Source organism: Oncorhynchus nerka, linkage group LG14 (genome assembly GCF_034236695.1).
Source record: "Oncorhynchus nerka isolate Pitt River linkage group LG14, Oner_Uvic_2.0, whole genome shotgun sequence".
Classification (NCBI taxonomy): Eukaryota; Metazoa; Chordata; class Actinopteri; order Salmoniformes; family Salmonidae; genus Oncorhynchus; species Oncorhynchus nerka.
The window spans coordinates 93,247,195-93,267,194 of record NC_088409.1 but is presented as its reverse complement, the minus strand read 5'-3'; the positions used below and the strand labels follow the sequence as shown (position 1 = coordinate 93,267,194).

Genomic DNA, 20,000 nt, shown 5'->3' with positions numbered 1-20,000 from the left:
AGAGAAGCAGGGAGAGAGACAGGGAGATAGAGAGACAAGGAGAGAGAGAGGCAGGGAGAGAAACAGGGAGTGAGAGAGGCAGGGAGAGAGAGAGGCAGGGAGAGAGATAGGGAGTGAGAGAGGCAGGGAGAGAGATAGGGAGTGAGAGAGGCAGGGAGAGAGAGAGAGAGGCAGGGAGAGAGATAGGGAGTGAGAGAGGCAGGGAGAGAGAGAGAGAGAGGCAGGGAGAGAGACAGGGAGTGAGAGAGGCAGGGAGAGAGAGAGGCAGGGAGAGAGACAGGGAGTGAGAAAGAGAGGCAATGAGAGAGACAGGGAGATAGAGAGGTAGGGAGAGAGACAGGGAGATAGAGAGGTAGGGAGGGAGACAGGGAGATAGAGAGGTAGGGAGAGAGACAGGGAGTGAGAGAGACAGGGAGAGAGACAGGGAGTGGGAGAGGCAGGGAGAGAGACAGGGAGGGAGAGAGAGAGACAGGGTGAGAGAGAGAGAGAGAGAGAGGGAGAGAGAGAGGTAGGGAGGGAGACAGGGAGATAGAGAGGTAGGGAGAGAGACAGGGAGTGAGAGAGACAGGGAGAGAGGGAGGCAGGGGGAGAGACAGGGAGATAGAGAGGTAGGGAGGGAGACAGGGAGATAGAGAGGTAGGGAGAGAGACAGGGAGTGAGAGAGACAGGGAGAGAGGGAGGCAGGGGGAGAGACAGGGAGAGAGAGAGGCAGGGAGAGAGACAGTGAGTGAGAAAGAGAGAGGCAGGGAGAGAGACAGGGAGGGAGAGAGACAGGGCGAGAGAGATAGAGAGAGAGAGAGAGAGAGAGAGACAGGGAGAGACAGGGAGAGAGACAGGGAGAGAGACAGGGAGAGAGACAGGGAAAGAGAGAGGCTGGGAGAGAGATAGGGAGAGAGGGAGGCAGGGGGAGAGACAGGGAGAGAGAGAGGCAGGGAGAGAGACAGCGAGTGAGAAAGAGAGAGGCAGGGAGAGAGACAGGGAGAGAGAGAGACAGGGAGAGAGAGAGACAGGGAGAGAGAAACAGGGAGAGAGAGACAGGGAGAGAGACAGGGAGTGAGAATGAGAAAGGCAGGGAGAGAGACAGGGAGAGAGAGGCAGAGAGAGAGAGAGACAGGGAGAGAGACAGGGAGTGAGAAAGAGAGAGGCAGGGAGAGAGACAGGGAGAGAGAGAGGCGGGGAGAGAGACAGGGAGAGAGAAAGGCAGAGACACAGGGAGATAGAGAGGCAGGGAGAGAGACAGGGAGTGAGAAAGAGAGAGGCAGGGAGAGAGACAGGGAGAGAGAGAGGCAGGGAGAGAGACAGGGAGTGAGAAAGAGAGAGGCAGGGAGAGAGACAGGGAGAGAGAGAGGGAGGGAGAGAGACAGGAGTGAGAAGGGAAAGAGAGAGGCAGGGAGAGAGACAGGGAGAGAGACAGGGAGAGAGACAGGGAGAGAGAGAGACAGGGAGAGAGACAGGGAGAGAGGCAGGGAGAGAGACAGGGAGAGAGAGCGGTAGGGAGAGAGACAGGGAGTGAGAGAGGCAGAGAGAGCGAGAGAGACAGGGAGAGAGGCAGGGAGAGAGACAGGAAGAGAGAGGGGCAGGGAGAGAGAGAGGCAGGGAGAGAGAGAGACAGGGAGAGAGACAGGAAGAGAGACAGGGAGAGAGACAGGGAGAGAGAGAGACTGGGAGAGAGACAGGGAGAGAGAGAGACAGGGAGGAGTGAGAATGAGAAAGGCAGGGAGAGAGACAGGGAGAGAGAGGCAGAGAGAGCGAGAGAGACAGGGAGAGAGGCAGGGAGAGAGACAGGAAGAGACAGAGGGCAGGGAGAGAGAGAGGCAGGGAGAGAGAGAGACAGGGAGAGAGACAGCGAGTGAGAAAGAGAGAGGCAGGGAGAGAGACAGGGAGAGAGAGAGACAGGGAGAGAGAGAGACAGGGAGAGAGACAGGGAGTGAGAATGAGAAAGGCAGGGAGAGAGACAGGGAGAGAGAGGCAGAGAGAGAGAGAGAGAGGAAGAGAGACAGGGAGTGAGAAAGAGAGAGGCAGGGAGAGAGACAGGGAGAGAGAGAGGCGGGGAGAGAGACAGGGAGAGAGAAAGGCAGAGACACAGGGAGATAGAGAGGCAGGGAGAGAGACAGGGCGAGAGAGATAGAGAGAGAGAGAGAGAGAGAGAGACAGGGAGAGACAGGGAGAGAGACAGGGAGAGAGACAGGGAGAGAGACAGGGAGAGAGAGAGGCTGGGAGAGAGATAGGGAGAGAGGGAGGCAGGGGGAGAGACAGGGAGAGAGAGAGGCAGGGAGAGAGACAGCGAGTGAGAAAGAGAGAGGCAGGGAGAGAGACAGGGAGAGAGAGAGACAGGGAGAGAGAGAGACAGGGAGAGAGAAACAGGGAGAGAGAGACAGGAGAGAGACAGGGAGTGAGAATGAGAAAGGCAGGAGAGAGACAGGGAGAGAGAGGCAGAGAGAGAGAGAGACAGGGAGAGAGAGAGGGGAGAGAGACAGGGAGTGAGAAAGAGAGAGGCAGGGAGAGAGACAGGGAGAGAGAGAGGCGGGGAGAGAGACAGGGAGAGAGAAAGGCAGAGACACAGGGAGATAGAGAGGCAGGGAGAGAGACAGGGAGTGAGAAAGAGAGAGGCAGGGAGAGAGACAGGGAGAGAGAGAGGCAGGGAGAGAGACAGGGAGTGAGAAAGAGAGAGGCAGGGAGAGAGACAGGGAGAGAGAGAGGGAGGGAGAGAGACAGGGAGTGAGAAAGAGAGAGGCAGGGAGAGAGACAGGGAGAGAGACAGGGAGAGAGACAGGGAGAGAGAGAGACAGGGAGAGAGACAGGGAGAGAGGCAGGGAGAGAGACAGGGAGAGAGAGCGGTAGGGAGAGAGACAGGGAGTGAGAGAGACAGGGAGTGAGAAAGAGAGAGGCAGGGAGAGAGACAGGGAAAGAGAGAGACAGGGAGAGAGACAGGAAGAGAGACAGGGAGAGAGACAGGGAGAGAGAGAGACTGGGAGAGAGACAGGGAGAGAGAGAGACAGGGAGAGAGAGACAGGGAGAGAGAGAGGGAGAGAGAGAGGCAGGGAGAGAGACAGGGAGTGGGAGAGGCAGGGAGAGAGACAGGGAGTGAGAGAGAGAGACAGGGAGGGAGAGAGAGAGACAGGGAGAGAGAGAGGCAGGGAGAGAGACAGGGAAAGAGAGAGACAGGGAGAGAGACAGGGAGAGAGACAGGGAGAGAGAGAGACAGGAGAGAGAGAGAGAGAGAGACAGGGAGAGAGAGAGACAGGGAGAGAGAGAGGCTGGGAGAGAGACAGGGAGAGAGGGAGGCAGGGGGAGAGACAGGGAGAGAGAGAGGCAGGGAGAGAGACAGCGAGTGAGAAAGAGAGAGGCAGGGAGAGAGACAGGGAGGGAGAGAGACAGGGAGAGAGAGAGAGGCTGGGAGAGAGACAGGGAGAGAGGGAGGCAGGGGGAGAGACAGGGAGAGAGAGAGGCAGGGAGAGAGACAGCGAGTGAGAAAGAGAGAGGCAGGGACGAGACAGGGAGAGAGAGAGACAGGGAGAGTGAGAGACAGGGAGAGAGAAACAGGGAGAGAGAGACAGGGAGAGAGACAGGGAGTGAGAATGAGAAAGGCAGGGAGAGAGACAGGGAGAGAGACAGGGAAAGAGAGAGACAGAGAGAGAGACAGGGAGAGAGACAGGGAGTGAGAATGAGAAAGGCAGGGAGAGAGACAGGGAGAGAGAGAGGCAGAGAGAGCGAGAGAGACAGGGAGAGAGGCAGGGAGAGAGACAGGAAGAGAGAGGGGCAGGGAGAGAGAGAGGCAGGGAGAGAGAGAGACAGGGAGAGAGACAGCGAGTGAGAAAGAGAGAGGCAGGGAGAGAGACAGGGAGAGAGAGAGACAGGGAGAGAGAGAGACAGGGAGAGAGACAGGGAGTGAGAATGAGAAAGGCAGGGAGAGAGACAGGGAGAGAGAGGCAGAGAGAGAGAGAGAGAGAGGAAGAGAGACAGGGAGTGAGAAAGAGAGAGGCAGGGAGAGAGACAGGGAGAGAGAGAGGCGGGGAGAGAGACAGGGAGAGAGAAAGGCAGAGACACAGGGAGATAGAGAGGCAGGGAGAGAGACAGGGAGTGAGAAAGAGAGAGGCAGGGAGAGAGACAGGGAGAGAGAGAGGCAGGGAGAGAGGCAGGGAGATAGAGAGGGAGAGAGACAGGGAGATAGAGAGGCAGGGAGAGAGACAGGGAGTGAGAAAGAGAGAGGCAGGGAGAGAGACAGGGAGAGAGAGAGGGAGGGAGAGAGACAGGGAGTGAGAAAGAGAGAGGCAGGGAGAGAGACAGGGAAAGAGAGAGACAGGGAGAGAGACAGGAAGAGAGACAGGGAGAGAGACAGGGAGAGAGAGAGACAGGGAGAGAGACAGGGAGAGAGAGAGACAGGGAGAGAGAGACAGGGAGAGAGAGAGGGAGAGAGAGAGGCAGGGAGAGAGACAGGGAGTGGGAGAGGCAGGGAGAGAGACAGGGAGTGAGAGAGAGAGACAGGGAGGGAGAGAGAGAGACAGGGAGAGAGAGAGGCAGGGAGAGAGACAGGGAAAGAGAGAGACAGGGAGAGAGACAGGGAGAGAGACAGGAGAGAGAGAGACTGGGACAGAGGGGAGAGAGAGAGAGAGAGAGACAGGAGAGAGAGAGACAGAGAGAGAGAGAGGCTGGGAGAGAGACAGGGAGAGAGGGAGGCAGGGGGAGAGACAGCGAGTGAGAAAGAGAGAGGCAGGGAGAGAGACAGCGAGTGAGAAAGAGAGAGGCAGGGAGAGAGACAGGGAGGGAGAGAGACAGGGAGAGAGAGAGAGGCTGGGAGAGAGACAGGGAGAGAGGGAGGCAGGGGGAGAGACAGGGAGAGAGAGAGGCAGGGAGAGAGACAGCGAGTGAGAAAGAGAGAGGCAGGGACGAGACAGGGAGAGAGAGAGACAGGGAGAGTGAGAGACAGGGAGAGAGAAACAGGGAGAGAGAGACAGGGAGAGAGACAGGGAGTGAGAATGAGAAAGGCAGGGAGAGAGACAGGGAGAGAGACAGGGAAAGAGAGAGACAGAGAGAGAGACAGGGAGAGAGACAGGGAGTGAGAATGAGAAAGGCAGGGAGAGAGACAGGGAGAGAGAGAGGCAGAGAGAGAGAGAGAGACAGGGAGAGAGGCAGGGAGAGAGACAGGAAGAGAGAGAGAGAGACAGGGAGAGAGACAGCGAGTGAGAAAGAGAGAGGCAGGGAGAGAGACAGGGAGAGAGAGAGACAGGGAGAGAGAGAGACAGGGAGAGAGACAGGGAGTGAGAATGAGAAAGGCAGGGAGAGAGACAGGGAGAGAGGCAGGAGAGAGAGAGCAGGAGAGAGAGACAGGGGGAGAGAGACAGGGAGAGGAGGGAGAGAAGAGAGAGGCAGGGAGAGGAGAGAGACAGGGAGGAGAGAGAGAGGACAGGGAGGGAGAGAGACAGGCAGAGACACAGGGAGAGAGAGGCAGGGAGAGAGACAGGGAGGAGAAAGAGAGAGGCAGGGGAGAGACAGGGAGAGAGAGAGGAGGAGGAGAGAGACAGGGAGAGAGAGAGGGAGGGAGAGGACAGGGAGAGAGAGGCAGGGAGAGAGACAGGAGAGATAGAGAGGCAGGAGAGAGACAGGGAGAGAGAAGGGAGAGAGAGAGACAGGAGAGAGAGACAGGGAGAGAGACAGGGGAGAGAGAGAGAGGCAGGGAGAGAGACAGGGAGGAGAGAGACAGGAGAGAGGGAGAGAGAGAGACAGGAGAGAGAGACAGGGAGAGACAGGGAGAGAGACAGGGAGAGAGAGGCAGGAGAGAGACAGGGAGTGAGAGAGACAGGCAGGAGAGAGACAGGGAGAGAGAGAGACAGGGAAAGAGAGAGACAGGGAGAGAGACAGGAGAGAGACAGGGAGAGAGACAGGAGGAGAGAGAGACAGGGAGAGAGACAAGAGAGACAGGGAGAGAGACAGAGAGACAGGGAGAGAGAGAGGCAGGGAGAGGAGACAGGGAATGGGAGAGGACAGGGAGAGAGAGAGAGGAGGGAGAGAGACAGGGAGAGAGGGAGGAGGCAGGGAGAGAGAGACAGGAGAGAGAGACAGGAACAGAGGGAGAGAGACAGGAGAGAGAAGAGAGAGAGGCAGGGGAGAGAGACAGGGAGAGAGAGAGAGAGAGAGAGAGACAGGGAGAGAGAAACAGGAGAGAGAGAGACAGGGAGAGAGACAGGGAGTGACAGGGAGAGAAAGGCAGGGAGAGAGACAGGAGAGAGAGACAGGGAAAGAGAGAGACAGGGGAGAGAGAGACAGAGAGAGACAGAGAGAGACAGGGGAGAGAGACAGGAGTGAGAATGAGAAAGGCAGGGGAGAGAGACAGGGAGAGAGAGAGGGAGAGAGAGAGAGGAGAGAGACAAGGGGAGAGACAGAGAGAGAGACAGGAGAGAGACAGAGAGAGAGACAGGGAGAGAGACAGGAGAGAGCAGGGAGAGAGACAGGGAGAAAGACAGGAGAGAGACAGAGAGACAGAGGAGAGAGAGACAGGGAGAGAGGCAGGAGAGAGACAGGAAGAGAGAGAGAGACAGGGAGAGAGACAGGGATGAGAAAGGCAGGCAGGAGAGAGACAGGAGAGAGAGGCAGGGAGAGAGACAGAGAAGAGAGAGGCAGGGAGAGAGACAGGGAGAGAGACAGGAGAGAGAGAGCAGGGAGAGAGACAGGGAGAGAGAGGAGAGAGAGGCAGGGAGAGAGACAGGAGAGAGAGCGGGGGAGAGAGACAGGCAGAGACACAGGGAGATAGAGAGGCAGGGAGAGAGACAGGGAGTGAGAAAGAGAGAGGCAGGAGAGAGACAGGGAGAGAGAGAGGCAGGGAGAGAGGCAGGGAGATAGAGAGGGAGAGAGACAGGGAGATAGAGATGCAGGGAGAGAGACAGTGAGTGAGAAAGAGAGAGGCAGGGAGAGAGACAGGGAGAGAGAGAAAGGAGGGAGAGAGACAGGGAGAGAGAAAGAGAGAGGACAGGGAGAGAGACAGGAGAGAGACAGGACAGGAGAGAGAGACAGGGAGAGAGACAGGGGGAGAGAGGCAGGGAGAGAGACAGGGAGAGACAGAGGGGCAGGGAGAGAGACAGGGAGTGAGAAAGAGAGAGGCAGGGAGAGAGACAGGGAGAGAGAGAGACAGGGAAAGAGAGAGACAGGGAGAGAGACAGGAAGAGAGACAGGGAGAGAGACAGGGAGAGAGAGACAGGGAGAGAGACAGGGAGAGAGACAGGGAGAGAGAGAGACAGGGAGAGAGAGAGACAGGGAGAGAGAGAGGCAGGGAGAGGGACAGGGAATGGGAGAGGCAGGGAGAGAGACAGGGAGTGAGAGAGAGAGACAGGGAGAGAGAGAGGCAGGGAGAGAGACAGGGAAAGAGAGAGACAGGGAGAGAGACAGGAACAGAGACAGGGAGAGAGACAGGGAGAGAGAGAGACAGGGAGAGAGACAGGGAGAGAGAGACAGGGAGGGAGAGAGAGAGAGAGAGAGAGAGAGAGATAGGGAGAGAGAGAGACAGGGAGAGAGAGAGGCTGGGAGAGAGACAGGGAGAGAGGGAGGCAGGGGGAGAGACAGGGAGAGAGAGAGGCAGGGAGAGAGACAGCGAGTGAGAAAGAGAGAGGCAGGGACGAGACAGGGAGAGAGAGAGACAGGGAGAGAGAAACAGGGAGAGAGAGACAGGGAGAGAGACAGGGAGTGAGAATGAGAAAGGCAGGGAGAGAGACAGGGAGAGAGACAGGGAAAGAGAGAGACAGGGAAAGAGAGAGACAGAGAGAGAGACAGGGAGAGAGACAGGGAGTGAGAATGAGAAAGGCAGGGAGAGAGACAGGGGAGAGAGAGAGAGCAGAGAGAGAGAGAGAGACAGGGAGAGAGGCAGGGAGAGAGACAGGAAGAGAGAGAGAGAGACAGGGAGAGAGACAGCGAGTGAGAAAGAGAGAGGCAGGGAGAGAGACAGGGAGAGAGAGAGACAGGGAGAGAGAGAGACAGGGAGAGAGACAGGGAGTGAGAATGAGAAAGGCAGGAGAGAGACACAGGGAGAGAGGCAGAGAGAGAGAGAGAGAGGGAGAGAGACAGGGAGTGAGAAAGAGAGAGGCAGGGAGAGAGACAGGGAGAGAGAGAGGCGGGGAGAGAGACAGGGAGTGAGAAAGAGAGAGGCAGGGGGAGAGAGACAGGGAGAGAGAGGCAGGAGAGAGGCAGGGAGATAGAGAGGAGAGAGACAGGGAGATAGAGAGGCAGGGAGAGAGACAGGGAGTGAGAAAGAGAGAGGCAGGGAGAGAGACAGGGAGAGAGAGAGGGAGGGAGAGAGACAGGGAGTGAGAAAGAGAGAGGCAGGAAGAGAGACAGGGAGAGAGACAGGGAGAGAGACAGGGAGAGAGAGACATGGAGAGAGACAGGGAGAGAGGCAGGGAGAGAGACAGGGAGTGAGAGGGGCAGGGAGAGAGACAGGGAGTGAGAAAGAGAGAGGCAGGGAGAGAGACAGGGAGAGAGAGAGGCAGGGAGAGAGACAGGGAAAGAGAGAGACAGGGAGAGAGACAGGAAGAGAGATAGGGAGAGAGACAGGGAGAGAGAGAGACAGGGAGAGAGACAGGGAGAGAGACAGGGAGAGAGAGAGACAGGGAGAGAGAGAGACAGGGAGAGAGAGAGGCAGGGAGAGGGACAGGGAATGGGGAGGCAGGGAGAGAGACAGGGAGTGAGAGAGAGACAGGGAGAGAGAGAGGCAGGGAGAGAGACAGAAGAGAGAGACAGGGAGAGAGACAGGAGAGAGACAGAGAGACAAAGAGAGAGACAGGGAGAGAGACAGGAACAGAGACAGGGGAGAGACAGAGGAGAGAGAGAGACAGGGAGAGAGAGAGACAGGGGAGAGAGAGACAGGGAGAGAGACAGGGAGAGAGAGAGGCAGGGAGAGAGACAGGGAGGAGAGGCAGGGAGAGAGACAGAGAGAGAGAGAGGCAGGGAGAGAGACAGGGAGAGACAGAGGGAGGCAGGGAGAGAGAGACAGGGAGAGAGAGACAGGGGAGAGAGACAGGAGTGAGAATGAGAAAGGCAGGGAGAGAGACAGGGAGAGAGACAGGGGAAAGAGAGAGACAGAGAGAGAGACAGGGAGAGAGACAGGGAGTGAGAATGAGAAAGGCAGGGAGAGAGACAGGGAGAGAGAGAGGCAGAGAGAGAGAGAGACAGGGAGAGAGGCAGGGTGAGAGACAGGAAGAGAGAGGGGCAGGGAGAGAGAGAGGCAGGGAGAGAGACAGGAAGAGAGAGAGAGAGAGACAGGGAGAGAGAGAGGCAGGGAGAGAGACAGGGTGAGAGACAGGGAGAGAGAGAGGCAGGGAGAGAGACAGGGAGAGAGACAGGGAGAGAGACAGGGAGAGAGACAGGGAGAGAGAGAGGGAGTAGGAAGAGAAAGAGAGAGGCAGCAGGAGAGGGGGCATGTGGGGGTGGGAGGGGTGGAGTCAAATCCTTAAAAATCCCATGAGGAAGTAATTACGCCATCCCTCCTGAATACACACACACACACACACACACACACACACTTTGAGTCAGTTGGAACAATAAATAAATAAACTAAAGTGAGAGCGAGAACAATATCCCCATTTAGAACCCCCCCAAATGAGTCCCATTCACACCCACCCACCCCTATCCTAACCCCACCCACCCCTATCCTAACCCACCCACCCCTATTCTAACCCACCCACCCACTCCTACCCACACACCCACCCCTATCCTAACCCACCCACCCCTATCATAACCCACCCACCCCTATCCTAACCCACCCACCCACCCCTATCCTAACCCACCCACTCACCCCTATTCTAACCCACCCACCCCTATCCTAATCCACCCACCCCTATCCTAACCCACTCACCCCTATCCTAACCCACCCACCCCTATCCTAACCCACCCACCCACCCCTATCCTAACCCACCCATCCCTACCCACACACCCACCCCACCCCTATCCTAACCCACCCACCCATATCCTAACCCACCCACTCTTACCCACCCACCACTGTCCTAACCCACCCACCCCTATCCTAACCCACCCACTCCTACCCACACACCCACCCACTCCTACCCACACACCCACCCCACCCCTATCCTAACCCACCCACCCAACCCCTATCCTAACCCACCCCCACCCCTATCCTAACCCACCCACCCGCCCCTATCCTATATTGTTTGGTTAACTGCAGAAGACAAATTTCAATTGAATGCATTCAGTACAACTGACTATGTATCCCTACCCTAAAGCCCTCCAACACACATCCCTACCCTAAAAGCCCTCCAACACACATCCCTACCCTAAAGCCCTCACACACATAACTAACCCCTACAGAAACACACCCCAACCTACACTAACCCCCCCCCCACACACACTACCCCACCCTCCATACCTCCCTTTCGCTCTCTCTTCCTCCCTGCCTCCCTCTCTCTCCCTTTATCTCTCCCTCTATCCTCTAGCTCTCTCCCTCCCTCTCTTTATCTCCCTCTCTCCCTCCCCTATCTCTCTCTTTATCTCTCACTCCCCTTCTCTGTCTTTTACCCCCTTGTCTCTCTTCTCTCCCCCACCTCTCTTCTCTCTCCTTCTCTTGATTAGGACATATGCTACCTCCAACGATGCATTACTCATTGGTTGTGCTGGACTACGTGTCTGTGTGTGTGTGTGTGTGTGTGTGTGTGTGTGTGTGTGTGTTTGTGTGTGTGTGTCTGTGTGTGTGTGTGTGTCTGTGTCTCTGTGTGTGTGTTCCTGTGTGTGTGTGTGTGTTCCTGTGTTCCTGTGTGTGTGTGTGTGTGTGTGTGTGTGTGTGTGTGTGTGTGTGTGTGTGTGTGTGTGTGTGTGTGTGTTCCTGTGTGTGTGTGTGTGTGTGTGTCTGTGTGTGTCTGTGTTTTCCTGTTTGTGTGTGTGTGCGTGTGTGTGACATTGAGGCTGGGGCATGAGCAAGGCTAGGACAGAGCTGGGATAGAATGGGCTGGGCTGGTGTGGGGCTTGGCTGTGTACTGGGCTGTGCAGAACTAGGGGTAGGATCTGTGTTTATATAGCCCAGGCAGACCCTCTCTCCGACCCATTCCCTCTCAGCCGGAGAACACAACTCTACCAGGACCGATGCCAAGGGATTGCTCAGCATTTAACGAGAGAGAGAGAGACAGAGAGACAGAGACAGAGAGAGAGAGGCAGAGAGAGAGAGGCAGAGAGAGAGAGACAGAGAGAGTGAGAGAGACAGAGAGAGAGAGAGAGACAGAGAAAGAGAGAGAGAGAAAGAGAGAGAGAGAGTGAGAGAGAGTGAGAGAGACAGAGAGAGAGAGAGAGAAAGAGGAGAGGAGGGGAAACAGCTCTGACATATTTAACACAGACTCCCATTCTCAGCATACTCACACACACTGAGACAGACAGCAGACAAAACTCACAGCACAGTCTCTGACAGGTAGGTAGACTTCAACACAGACAGACAGACTCTCTCTCTGAGACGGACGGCAGGCAGCATGTTTCTGTGGTGGTTCCCCCAGGCAGTGTGTCTGGTGTCGCTGACTCTTGGGTACGAGGACGATATCGAGGTGAACTATGGTGACAGTTACTACAACGAGATCACAGAGGGAGAGCCACTGGAGCGTAAGTCAAGTGTGTGTGTGTGTGTGTGTGTGTGTGTGTGTGTGTGTGTGTGTGTGTGTGTGTGTGTGTGTGTGTGTGTGTGTGAACCAAGTTCTGAATGCTGAGTTAGTAATATATAGTCTGGAACTCTCATATGGACACATTTTCAACGGGATTAACCCACCATTGTTTCTGTTTATGCTTTTGCCATGTCTTTGGTTCCTTAGCCGCTCATACTAGGATAGATAACATCGTCAATGTGTTAGGAGAGATAACATCGTCAATGTGTTAGGAGAGATAACATCTTCAATGTGTTAGGAGAGATAACATCTTCTATGTGTTAGGAGAGATAACATCTTCAATGTGTTAGGAGAGATAACATCTTCTATGTGTTAGGAGAGATAACATTGTCAATGTGATAGGAGAGATAACATCTTCAATGTGTCGTCAATGTGTTAGAAGAGATAACATATTCTATGTGTTAGGAGAGATAACATATTCTATGTGTTAGGAGAGATAACATCTTCAATGTGTTAGGAGAGATAACATCTTCTATGTGTTAGGAGAGATAACATCTTCAATGTGTTAGGAGAGATAACATCTTCTATGTGTTAGGAGAGATAACATCTTCTATGTGTTAGGAGAGATAACATATTCTATGTGTTAGGAGAGATAACATCTTCTATGTGTTAGGAGAGATAACATCTTCTATGTGTTAGGAGAGATAACATCTTCTATGTGTCTTCAATGTGTTAGGAGAGATAACATCTTCTATGTGTTAGGAGAGATAACATCTTCTATGTGTTAGGAGAGATAACATCTTCTATGTGTTAGGAGAGATAACATATTCTATGTGTTAGGAGAGATAACATCTTCAATGTGTTAGGAGAGATAACATATTCTATGTGTTAGGAGAGATAACATCTTCAATGTGTTAGGAGAGATAACATCTTCTATGTGTTAGGAGAGATAACATCTTCTATGTGTTAGGAGAGATAACATCTTCTATGTGTTAGGAGAGATAACATCTTCTATGTGTTAGGAGAGATAACATCTTATATGTGTTAGGAGAGATAACATTGTCAATGTGTTAGGAGAGATAACATCTTCTATGTGTCTTCAATGTGTTAGGAGAGATAACATCTTCTATGTGTCTTCAATGTGTTAGGAGAGATAACATTGTCAATGTGTTAGGAGAGATAACATCAATTAGGATTGAATGGAACATTAGTAAATTGACTTAGTTCAGTCACAGCCCACTGAATGCCAGTCGTGAGTGAATGAAGGTTTTAGTGTCAGGCTTGTTACTGACTTAAATCGGGCTGGTCAAGAAGTCCAGGGTTTGAGTTAGAGTTCAGAAATCTGCACGTTCAAAACCAGTGGAGGCTGTTGAGGGGAGGACGACTCACAACAGTGGGCTGAAACAGAGTACATGGAATGGCATCAAACCATGGAAACCACAGACACCATGGAAACCACGGAAACCTTGTGTTTGATGTATTTGATACCATTCCACTCATTCCCGTCCAGCCATTACCATGAGCCTGTCCTCCCCAATTAAGGTGCCACCAACCTCCTGTGTTCAAAACGCAGAGCATAAAAAACAACTATTTTGAGTTTTCAACCATTTTTACCTTTTATATTAAAAGGAAACAAAGTTTTTTTTTTGCTTCAGTAGAGTGATATGAGGCGGGTAACTCTAGTTTATCATCACACAAAATAAATTCATATTTTACTTGACGTTAATCTAGCATTTTTAACTTGCTAAAAAAAAACTACAGGAAAGTTACCATTGCGTCTTCCTCTGCAATCAATCACGTCGCTGTCTGCTGACCTATAATGCCTGGTCTTGAATGCGGTGGAATTTGATTGGTTTTACAAGAGCAAAGATTTCTCATCCGAGTGGAGAGGTGCAACTGAAGCACAAAATGTGTCTGGAGCCGAGCAGAAAATACAATCGGTTTTCGATCTGCATTTACAAAACACAGCAAGATATCTTTTCTGCGTTATATTATTATTATTTTTTTTTTAAATTGCGTTAAAAAACAGAATTCTGCTTCAAGGCAGCCCCTGGAAGTCTATTTAATAGTTATGATCGTCAGGCCTATGTATGACTGGGTTTAATCAGTGTGTGTACAGATATCCTACTAAAAGAGTTTGATTTTAGAATCATTGTGGATACGTTCTGCTTGTGTGGGCTGTAAAAGTCTGTCTAGATGTACTCTGTCCAGTGTTGCTCTTTGTCAAGTTATTTATCTCAGGATAGGAAGTACTATAGGAAGTACTAAGAGTGTAATCATAGAGAGTGTGAGCACTGACTGTGTTAGTCAGAGTTGGCTGAGCACATCTGGACATGTTCTCCTCTCTTCTCCTTTCTTCTCCTCTCTTCTCTTCTCCTCTCTTCTCCTTTCTTCTCCTCTCCTTTCTTCTCCTCTCTTCTCTTCTCCTCTCTTCTCCTTTCTTCTCCTCTCTTCTCCTCTCTTCCCTTCTCCTCTTCACCTTTCTTCTCATCTCTTCTCATCTCTTCTCCTCTCTTCTCCTTTCTTCTCATCTCTTCTCTTCCCTTCTCCTTTCTTCACCTTTCTTCTCATCTCTTCTCCTATCTTCTCCTTTCTTCTCCTCTCTTCTCTTCTCCTTTCTTCTCATCTCTTCTCCTCTCTTCCCTTCTCCTTTCTTCACCTTTCTTCTCATCTCTTCTCCTATCTTCTCCTCTCTTCTCCTCTCTTCTCCTCTCTTCTTCTCTTCTCCTCTCTTCTCCTTTCTTCTCATCTCTTCTCCTCTCTTCTCCTTTCTTCTCCTCTCTTCTCTTCTCCTTTCTTCACCTTTCTTCACCTTTCTTCTCATCTCTTCTCCTCTCTTCTCTTCTCCTCTCTTCTCCTTTCTTCTCTTCTCCTCTCTTCCCTTCTCCTTTCTTCACCTTTCTTCTCATCTCTTCTCCTCTCTTCCCTTCTCCTTTCTTCTCATCTCTTCTCCTATCTTCTCCTCTCTTCTCCTTTCTTCTCCTCTCTTCTCCTTTCTTCTCCTTTCTTCTCATCTCTTCTCCTCTCTTCTCTTCCCTCTCTCCTCTCTCTTACCTGCCAGAGGGTACATTGAGTAAGTACAGTTCATAGATAATGTAAATCATCTGGACCAGTGTTTACTGAATGGTGAGTCACTTCCAATTCAGCTGCTCTGAAATGTCCAAAAGCTTTCGGCTGGGTAATGAAGCAACAGATGTTTTGAAATCACTGCTCTACCTCTGCTAGCAGAGTCTATCTCCAGTAGTTGTGGCTGAGGGACTGTTCCTCAGTGTGGGAGAGTTGGCTGTGAATGTCTGGGCTAAGTTAAGCGAGAGGAGACCGGGGCTTTTATCCTCCTATTGAGAACTGACCATTATGAATAACTGGTAGTTGATCAAAGAAATACTATTTAATTGGGGAATTGTTCTCTCAGCTGGTTTAGAAGGTAGGCTCCTTGGTGTGTGTGTGTGTGTGTGTGTGTGTGTGTGTGTGTGTGTGTGTGCGTGCGTGCGTGCGTGCGTGTGTGTATGGTTCGTACTCTTAACAGAAAACCATAACCAACAGTAAATTTGCTCGGGGCAATTTGTAATGTGACTTTACATTATTAAAGATGGAGCAGCCCAAACAAACCCTGGTGAGTAACATTACACATTACCGTACCAGAGGGATGACCGTGCCAATGACTCAAACTGCCAGGACACAGGACACAGAAAGAAACACAGAGGGAGATTGAGAACGAGACGTGTAGAGACGGGAAGAGAGGGAGAGATAGAGAAATAGATTGATACTGTTTCAAGCTAAGAAAAGGATCATCTGAGACAGAGATGGACAGTTGTCAGGAGAAAGGATGGAGATCTCCATGTTGACTTAAAATGTACGAATACAAGCCATCTAACATACATGCCTGTCTCTTCCACCCCACCTCTCCTCCCCTCTATCTCTCTCTCCCTTCCCCATTCCTCTCTCTCTCTCTCTCTCTCACACACACACTCTCTCTCTCTCTCTCACTCTCTCTCACTCACACACTCTCTCGCTCTCTCTCTCTCTCTCTTCCTCTCTCCAGCCACGGCCATCCCAACCCAAGCCCCCTGTAAGGTTACAGAGATGACTAAATGGGACAAGCTCTTCTCCATGCTGGAGAACTCTCAGATGAGGGAAAACATGCTTCTGCAGTACTCCGATGACATCATCAAGGTGGAGTTGGGGTCGCTGCGTGGAGAAATGCTAAGGTTGGTATATATATAAACAGTGGGGCAAAAAAGTATTTAGTCAGCCACCAATTGTGCAAGTTCCCCCACTTAAAAAGATGAGAGAGGCCTGTAATTTTCATCATAGGTACACTTCAACTATGACAGACAAAATGAGAAAAAAAATCCAGAAAATCACATTGTAGGATTTTTAATGAATTTATTTGCAAATTATGGTGGAAAATAAGTATTTGGTCACCTACAAACAAGCAAGATTTCTGTCTCTCACAGACCTGTAACTTCTTCTTTAAGAGGCTCCTCTGTCCTCCACTCATTACCTGTATTAATGGCACCTGTTTGAACTTGTTATCAGTATAAAATGCATATAGGTTGGTATATATGTATAGGCTCTTCCAATAATAATCATATAGCTTTTATTTGTCCTATTTCTCATCTGTACAAGCGTGTATTCATTGGAAATGTGTTTTTTTATTGCATATCCCACTCTACCTGAGACACCTTCAGAGAGTGGGATCACAGCCAGGGTCAAAGGTGACCTTGGAACAATTAAGGTTCAGTGTCTTGCTCAAGGGCACATCAACAGACTTTCACCTGGTCGGTTCTGGGATTAGAACCACTAGTCTACCAGCCACCAACTAATATACAGGCACTATGTGGAAAAAGTACCCAATTGTCATACTTGAGTAAAAGTAAAGCTACCTTAATAGAAAATGACTCAAGTAAAAGTGAAAGACACCCAGTAAAATACTACTTGAATAAAAGTCTAAAAGTATTTGGTTTAAAATATACAAGTACTAGTACCCACTCAGGGCTCCTGAGTGGCGCAGCGGCCTAAGGATCTGCATCTCAGTGCAAGAGGCGTCACTACAGTCAAATCAAATCAAAGTTTATTTGTCACGTGCGCCGAATACAACAGGTGTAGTAGACCTTACAGTGAAATGCTGAATACAACAGGTGTAGTACACCTTACAGTGAAATGCTGAATACAACAGGTGTAGTAGACCTCACAGTGAAATGCTGAATACAACAGGTGTAGTACACCTTACAGTGAAATGCTGAATACAACAGGTGTAGTAGACCTCACAGTGAAATGCTGAATACAACAGGTGTAGTAGACCTCACAGTGAAATGCCGACTACAAAAGGTGTATTCCTTACTTACAGGCTCTAAACAATAGTGCAAAAAAGGTATTAGGTGAACAATAGGTAAGTAAAGAAATAAAACAACAGTAAAAAGACAGGTTATATACAGTAGAGAGGCTATATACAGTAGAGAGGCTATATACAGTAGAGAGGCTATATACAGTAGAGAGGCTATATACAGTAGAGAGGCTATATACAGTATCATATATAGTATATCATCCACCTCTGGCCTGCTCGCCTCCCTACCACTGAGGAAGTACAGTTCCCGCGCAGTCCAGTCAAAACTGTTCGCTGCTCTGGCCCCCCAATGGTGGAACAAACTCCCTCACGACGCCAGGACAGCGGAGTCAATCACCACCTTCCGGAGACACCTGAAACCCCACCTCTTTCAGGAATACCTAGGATAGGATAAAGTAATCCTTCTCACCCCCTTAAAATATTTAGATGCACTATTGTAAAGTGGCTGTTCCACTGGATGTCTTAAGGTGAACGCACCAATTTGTAAGTCGCTCTGGATAAGAGCGTCTGCTAAATGACTTAAATGTAAATGTAATGTAAATGTACAGTAGAGGCTATATACAGTAGAGAGGCTATATACAGTAGAGAGGCTATATACAGTAGAGAGGCTATATACAGTAGACAGGCTATATACAGTAGTGAGGCTATATACAGTAGACAGGCTATATACAGTAGAGAGGTTATATACAGTAGAGAGGCTATATACAGTAGAGAGGCTATATACAGAGAGGCTGTAGAGGCTATATACAGTAGCGAGGCTGTAAAAGTAGTGAGGCTGTAAAAGTAGCGAGGCTACATACAGACACCGGTTAGTCAGGCTGATTGAGGTAGTATGTACATGAATGTATAGTTAAAGTGACTGCATATAAGATAAACAGAGAGTAGCAAGCAGCGTAAAAGAGGGGTTGGGGGGGGCACAATATGCAAATAGTTCAGGTAGCCATTTGATTACCTGTTCAGGAGTCTTATGGCTTGGGGGTAAAAACTGTTGAGAATCCTTTTTGTCCTAGACTTGGCACTCCGGTACCTCTTGCCATGCGGTAGTAGAGAGAACAGTCTATGACTGGGGTCTTTGACAATTTTTAGGGCCTTCCTCTGACACCGCCTGGTAGATAGGTCCTGGATGGCAGGCAGCTTAGCCCCAGGGATATACTGGGCCGTATGCACTACCCTGTGTAGTGCCTTGCGGTTGGAGGCAAAGCCATTTCCGTACCAGGCAGTGATGCAACCGGTCAGGATGCTCTCGATGCTGTAGCTGTAGAACCTTTTGAGGATCTCAGGACCCATGCCAAATCTTTTTAGTTTCCTGAGGGGGAATAGGCTTTGTCGTGCCCTCTTCACAAATGTCTTGGTGTGTTTGGACCATGTTAGTTTGTGCGTGATGTGGACACCAAGGAACTTGAAGTCCTCAACCTGCTCCAATACAGCCCCGTCGGTGAGAATGGGGGGCGTGCTCGGTCCTCCTTTTCCTGTAGTCTACAATCATCTCCTTAGTCTTGTTTACGTTGAGGGAGAGGTTGTTATTCTGGCACCACCCAGCCAGGTCTCTGACCTCCTCCCTATAGGATGTCTCATCATTGTCGGTGATCAGGCCTACCACTGTTGTGTCGTTTGCAAACTTAATGATGATGTTGGAGTCGTGTCTGGCACTGCAGTCGTGGGTGAACATGGAGTACAGGAGGGGACTGAGCACGCACCCCTGAGGGGCTCCAGTGTTGAGGATCAGTGTGGCTGATGTGTTGCTACCTACACTCACCACCTGGGGGACGGCCGGTCAGGAAGTCCAGGATCCAGTTGCAGAGGGTGGTGTTTAGTCCCTGGTTCGAATCCAGGCTGAATCACATCCGGCCGTGATTGGGAGTCCCATAGGTCGGCACACAATTGGCCCAGCGTCGTCCGGGTTTGGCCGGGGTAGGCCGTCATTGTAAATAAGAATTTGTTCTTAACTGACTTGCCTAGTTAAAGGTTAACATAAAAATTATTAAGCATCAAAAGTAAAAGTATAAATCATTTCAAATTCCTTCTATCAAGCAAACCAGTGAGTCCTCCAGATTAGAGGCAGTAGGGATGACCAGGGATGTTCTCTGTTTAGTGAGTCCTCCAGATTAGAGGCAGTAGGGATGACCAGGGATGTTCTCTGTTTAGTGAGTCCTCCAGATCAGAGGCAGTAGGGATGACCAGGGATATTCTCTGTTTAGTGAGTCCTCCAGAGCAGAGGCAGTAGGGATGACCAGGGATGTCCTCTGTTTAGTGAGTCCTCCAGATCAGAGGCAGTAGGGATGACCAGGGATGTTCTCTGTTTAGTGAGTCCACCAGATCAGAGGCAGTAGGGATGACCAGGGATATTCTCTGTTTAGTGAGTCCTCCAGATCAGAGGCAGTAGGAATGACCAGGGATGTTCTCTGTTTAGTGAGTCCTCCAGATCAGAGGCAGTAGGGATGACCAGGGATGTTCTCTTGATTAGTGTGTGAATTGGACCATGTTCCTGTCCTGCTAAGCATTCTAAATGTAACGAGTACTTTTCGATCTTTACCAAACCACCAATCCCAAATCGACCTTTACCAATCCCAAATCGACCTTTACCAAACCACCATTCCCAAATCGACCTTTGCCAAACCACCAATCCCAAATCAACCTTTGCCAAACCACCAATTCCAAATCAATCCCCTAAATTCTGTGCACCTGTGTATATCTGAAAGAAGTCCATGTGTAATGTAGCCTACTTCCTGGTCTCTGATGTAATCCTTCTCTAATCCCTCTTCTCCTGACCCCAGGTTCGTGGCTCAGTACGGAGGGGCCTGTGGCGTTGCGGTGGAGACTGCTGGACGGAGGATGTCCATGCAGATGGAAGCTCGCCTCAAGGAGAGCCTGGAGCATCTCAGGCAAGATCGGAGCATTGCTGCTGGGAAATCTGCAGGTAATTCTGGGAATAGCCACCAGGAGACGCTGTTGCAGCAGCTCCTCCACGCGGCGAGGACACAGGCTTCCCGACTCGTCAAGCTAGAAAATATCTGCCTGAGTAATCCAGGACCCATAACGCCACAAGAGGCAAAGGGGGAAGACCTGCAGCAGGA

At 51.0% G+C, this 20,000-nt stretch overlaps 2 protein-coding genes across 2 annotated transcripts in view; one reads left to right on the top strand and one right to left on the bottom strand.

The window, feature by feature from the left end:
• LOC115127223 (ventricular zone-expressed PH domain-containing protein-like) overlaps positions 1–20,000 on the bottom strand; it is a 295,573-nt gene that overhangs the window by 188,064 nt on the left and 87,509 nt on the right. The window lies entirely within an intron of this gene.
• LOC115125057 (pentraxin-related protein PTX3-like) overlaps positions 10,974–20,000 on the top strand; it is a 20,941-nt gene continuing 11,914 nt past the window's right edge. The window contains exons 1-3 of the mRNA XM_065000548.1: positions 10,974–11,580; positions 15,622–15,787; positions 19,701–20,000. The exon at positions 19,701–20,000 is cut by the window's right edge and continues 107 nt beyond it. Of these exons, the coding sequence (XP_064856620.1) occupies positions 11,454–11,580; positions 15,622–15,787; positions 19,701–20,000 (593 nt within the window). The 5' untranslated portion in view covers positions 10,974–11,453. The remainder of the gene's footprint in view (positions 11,581–15,621; positions 15,788–19,700) is intronic.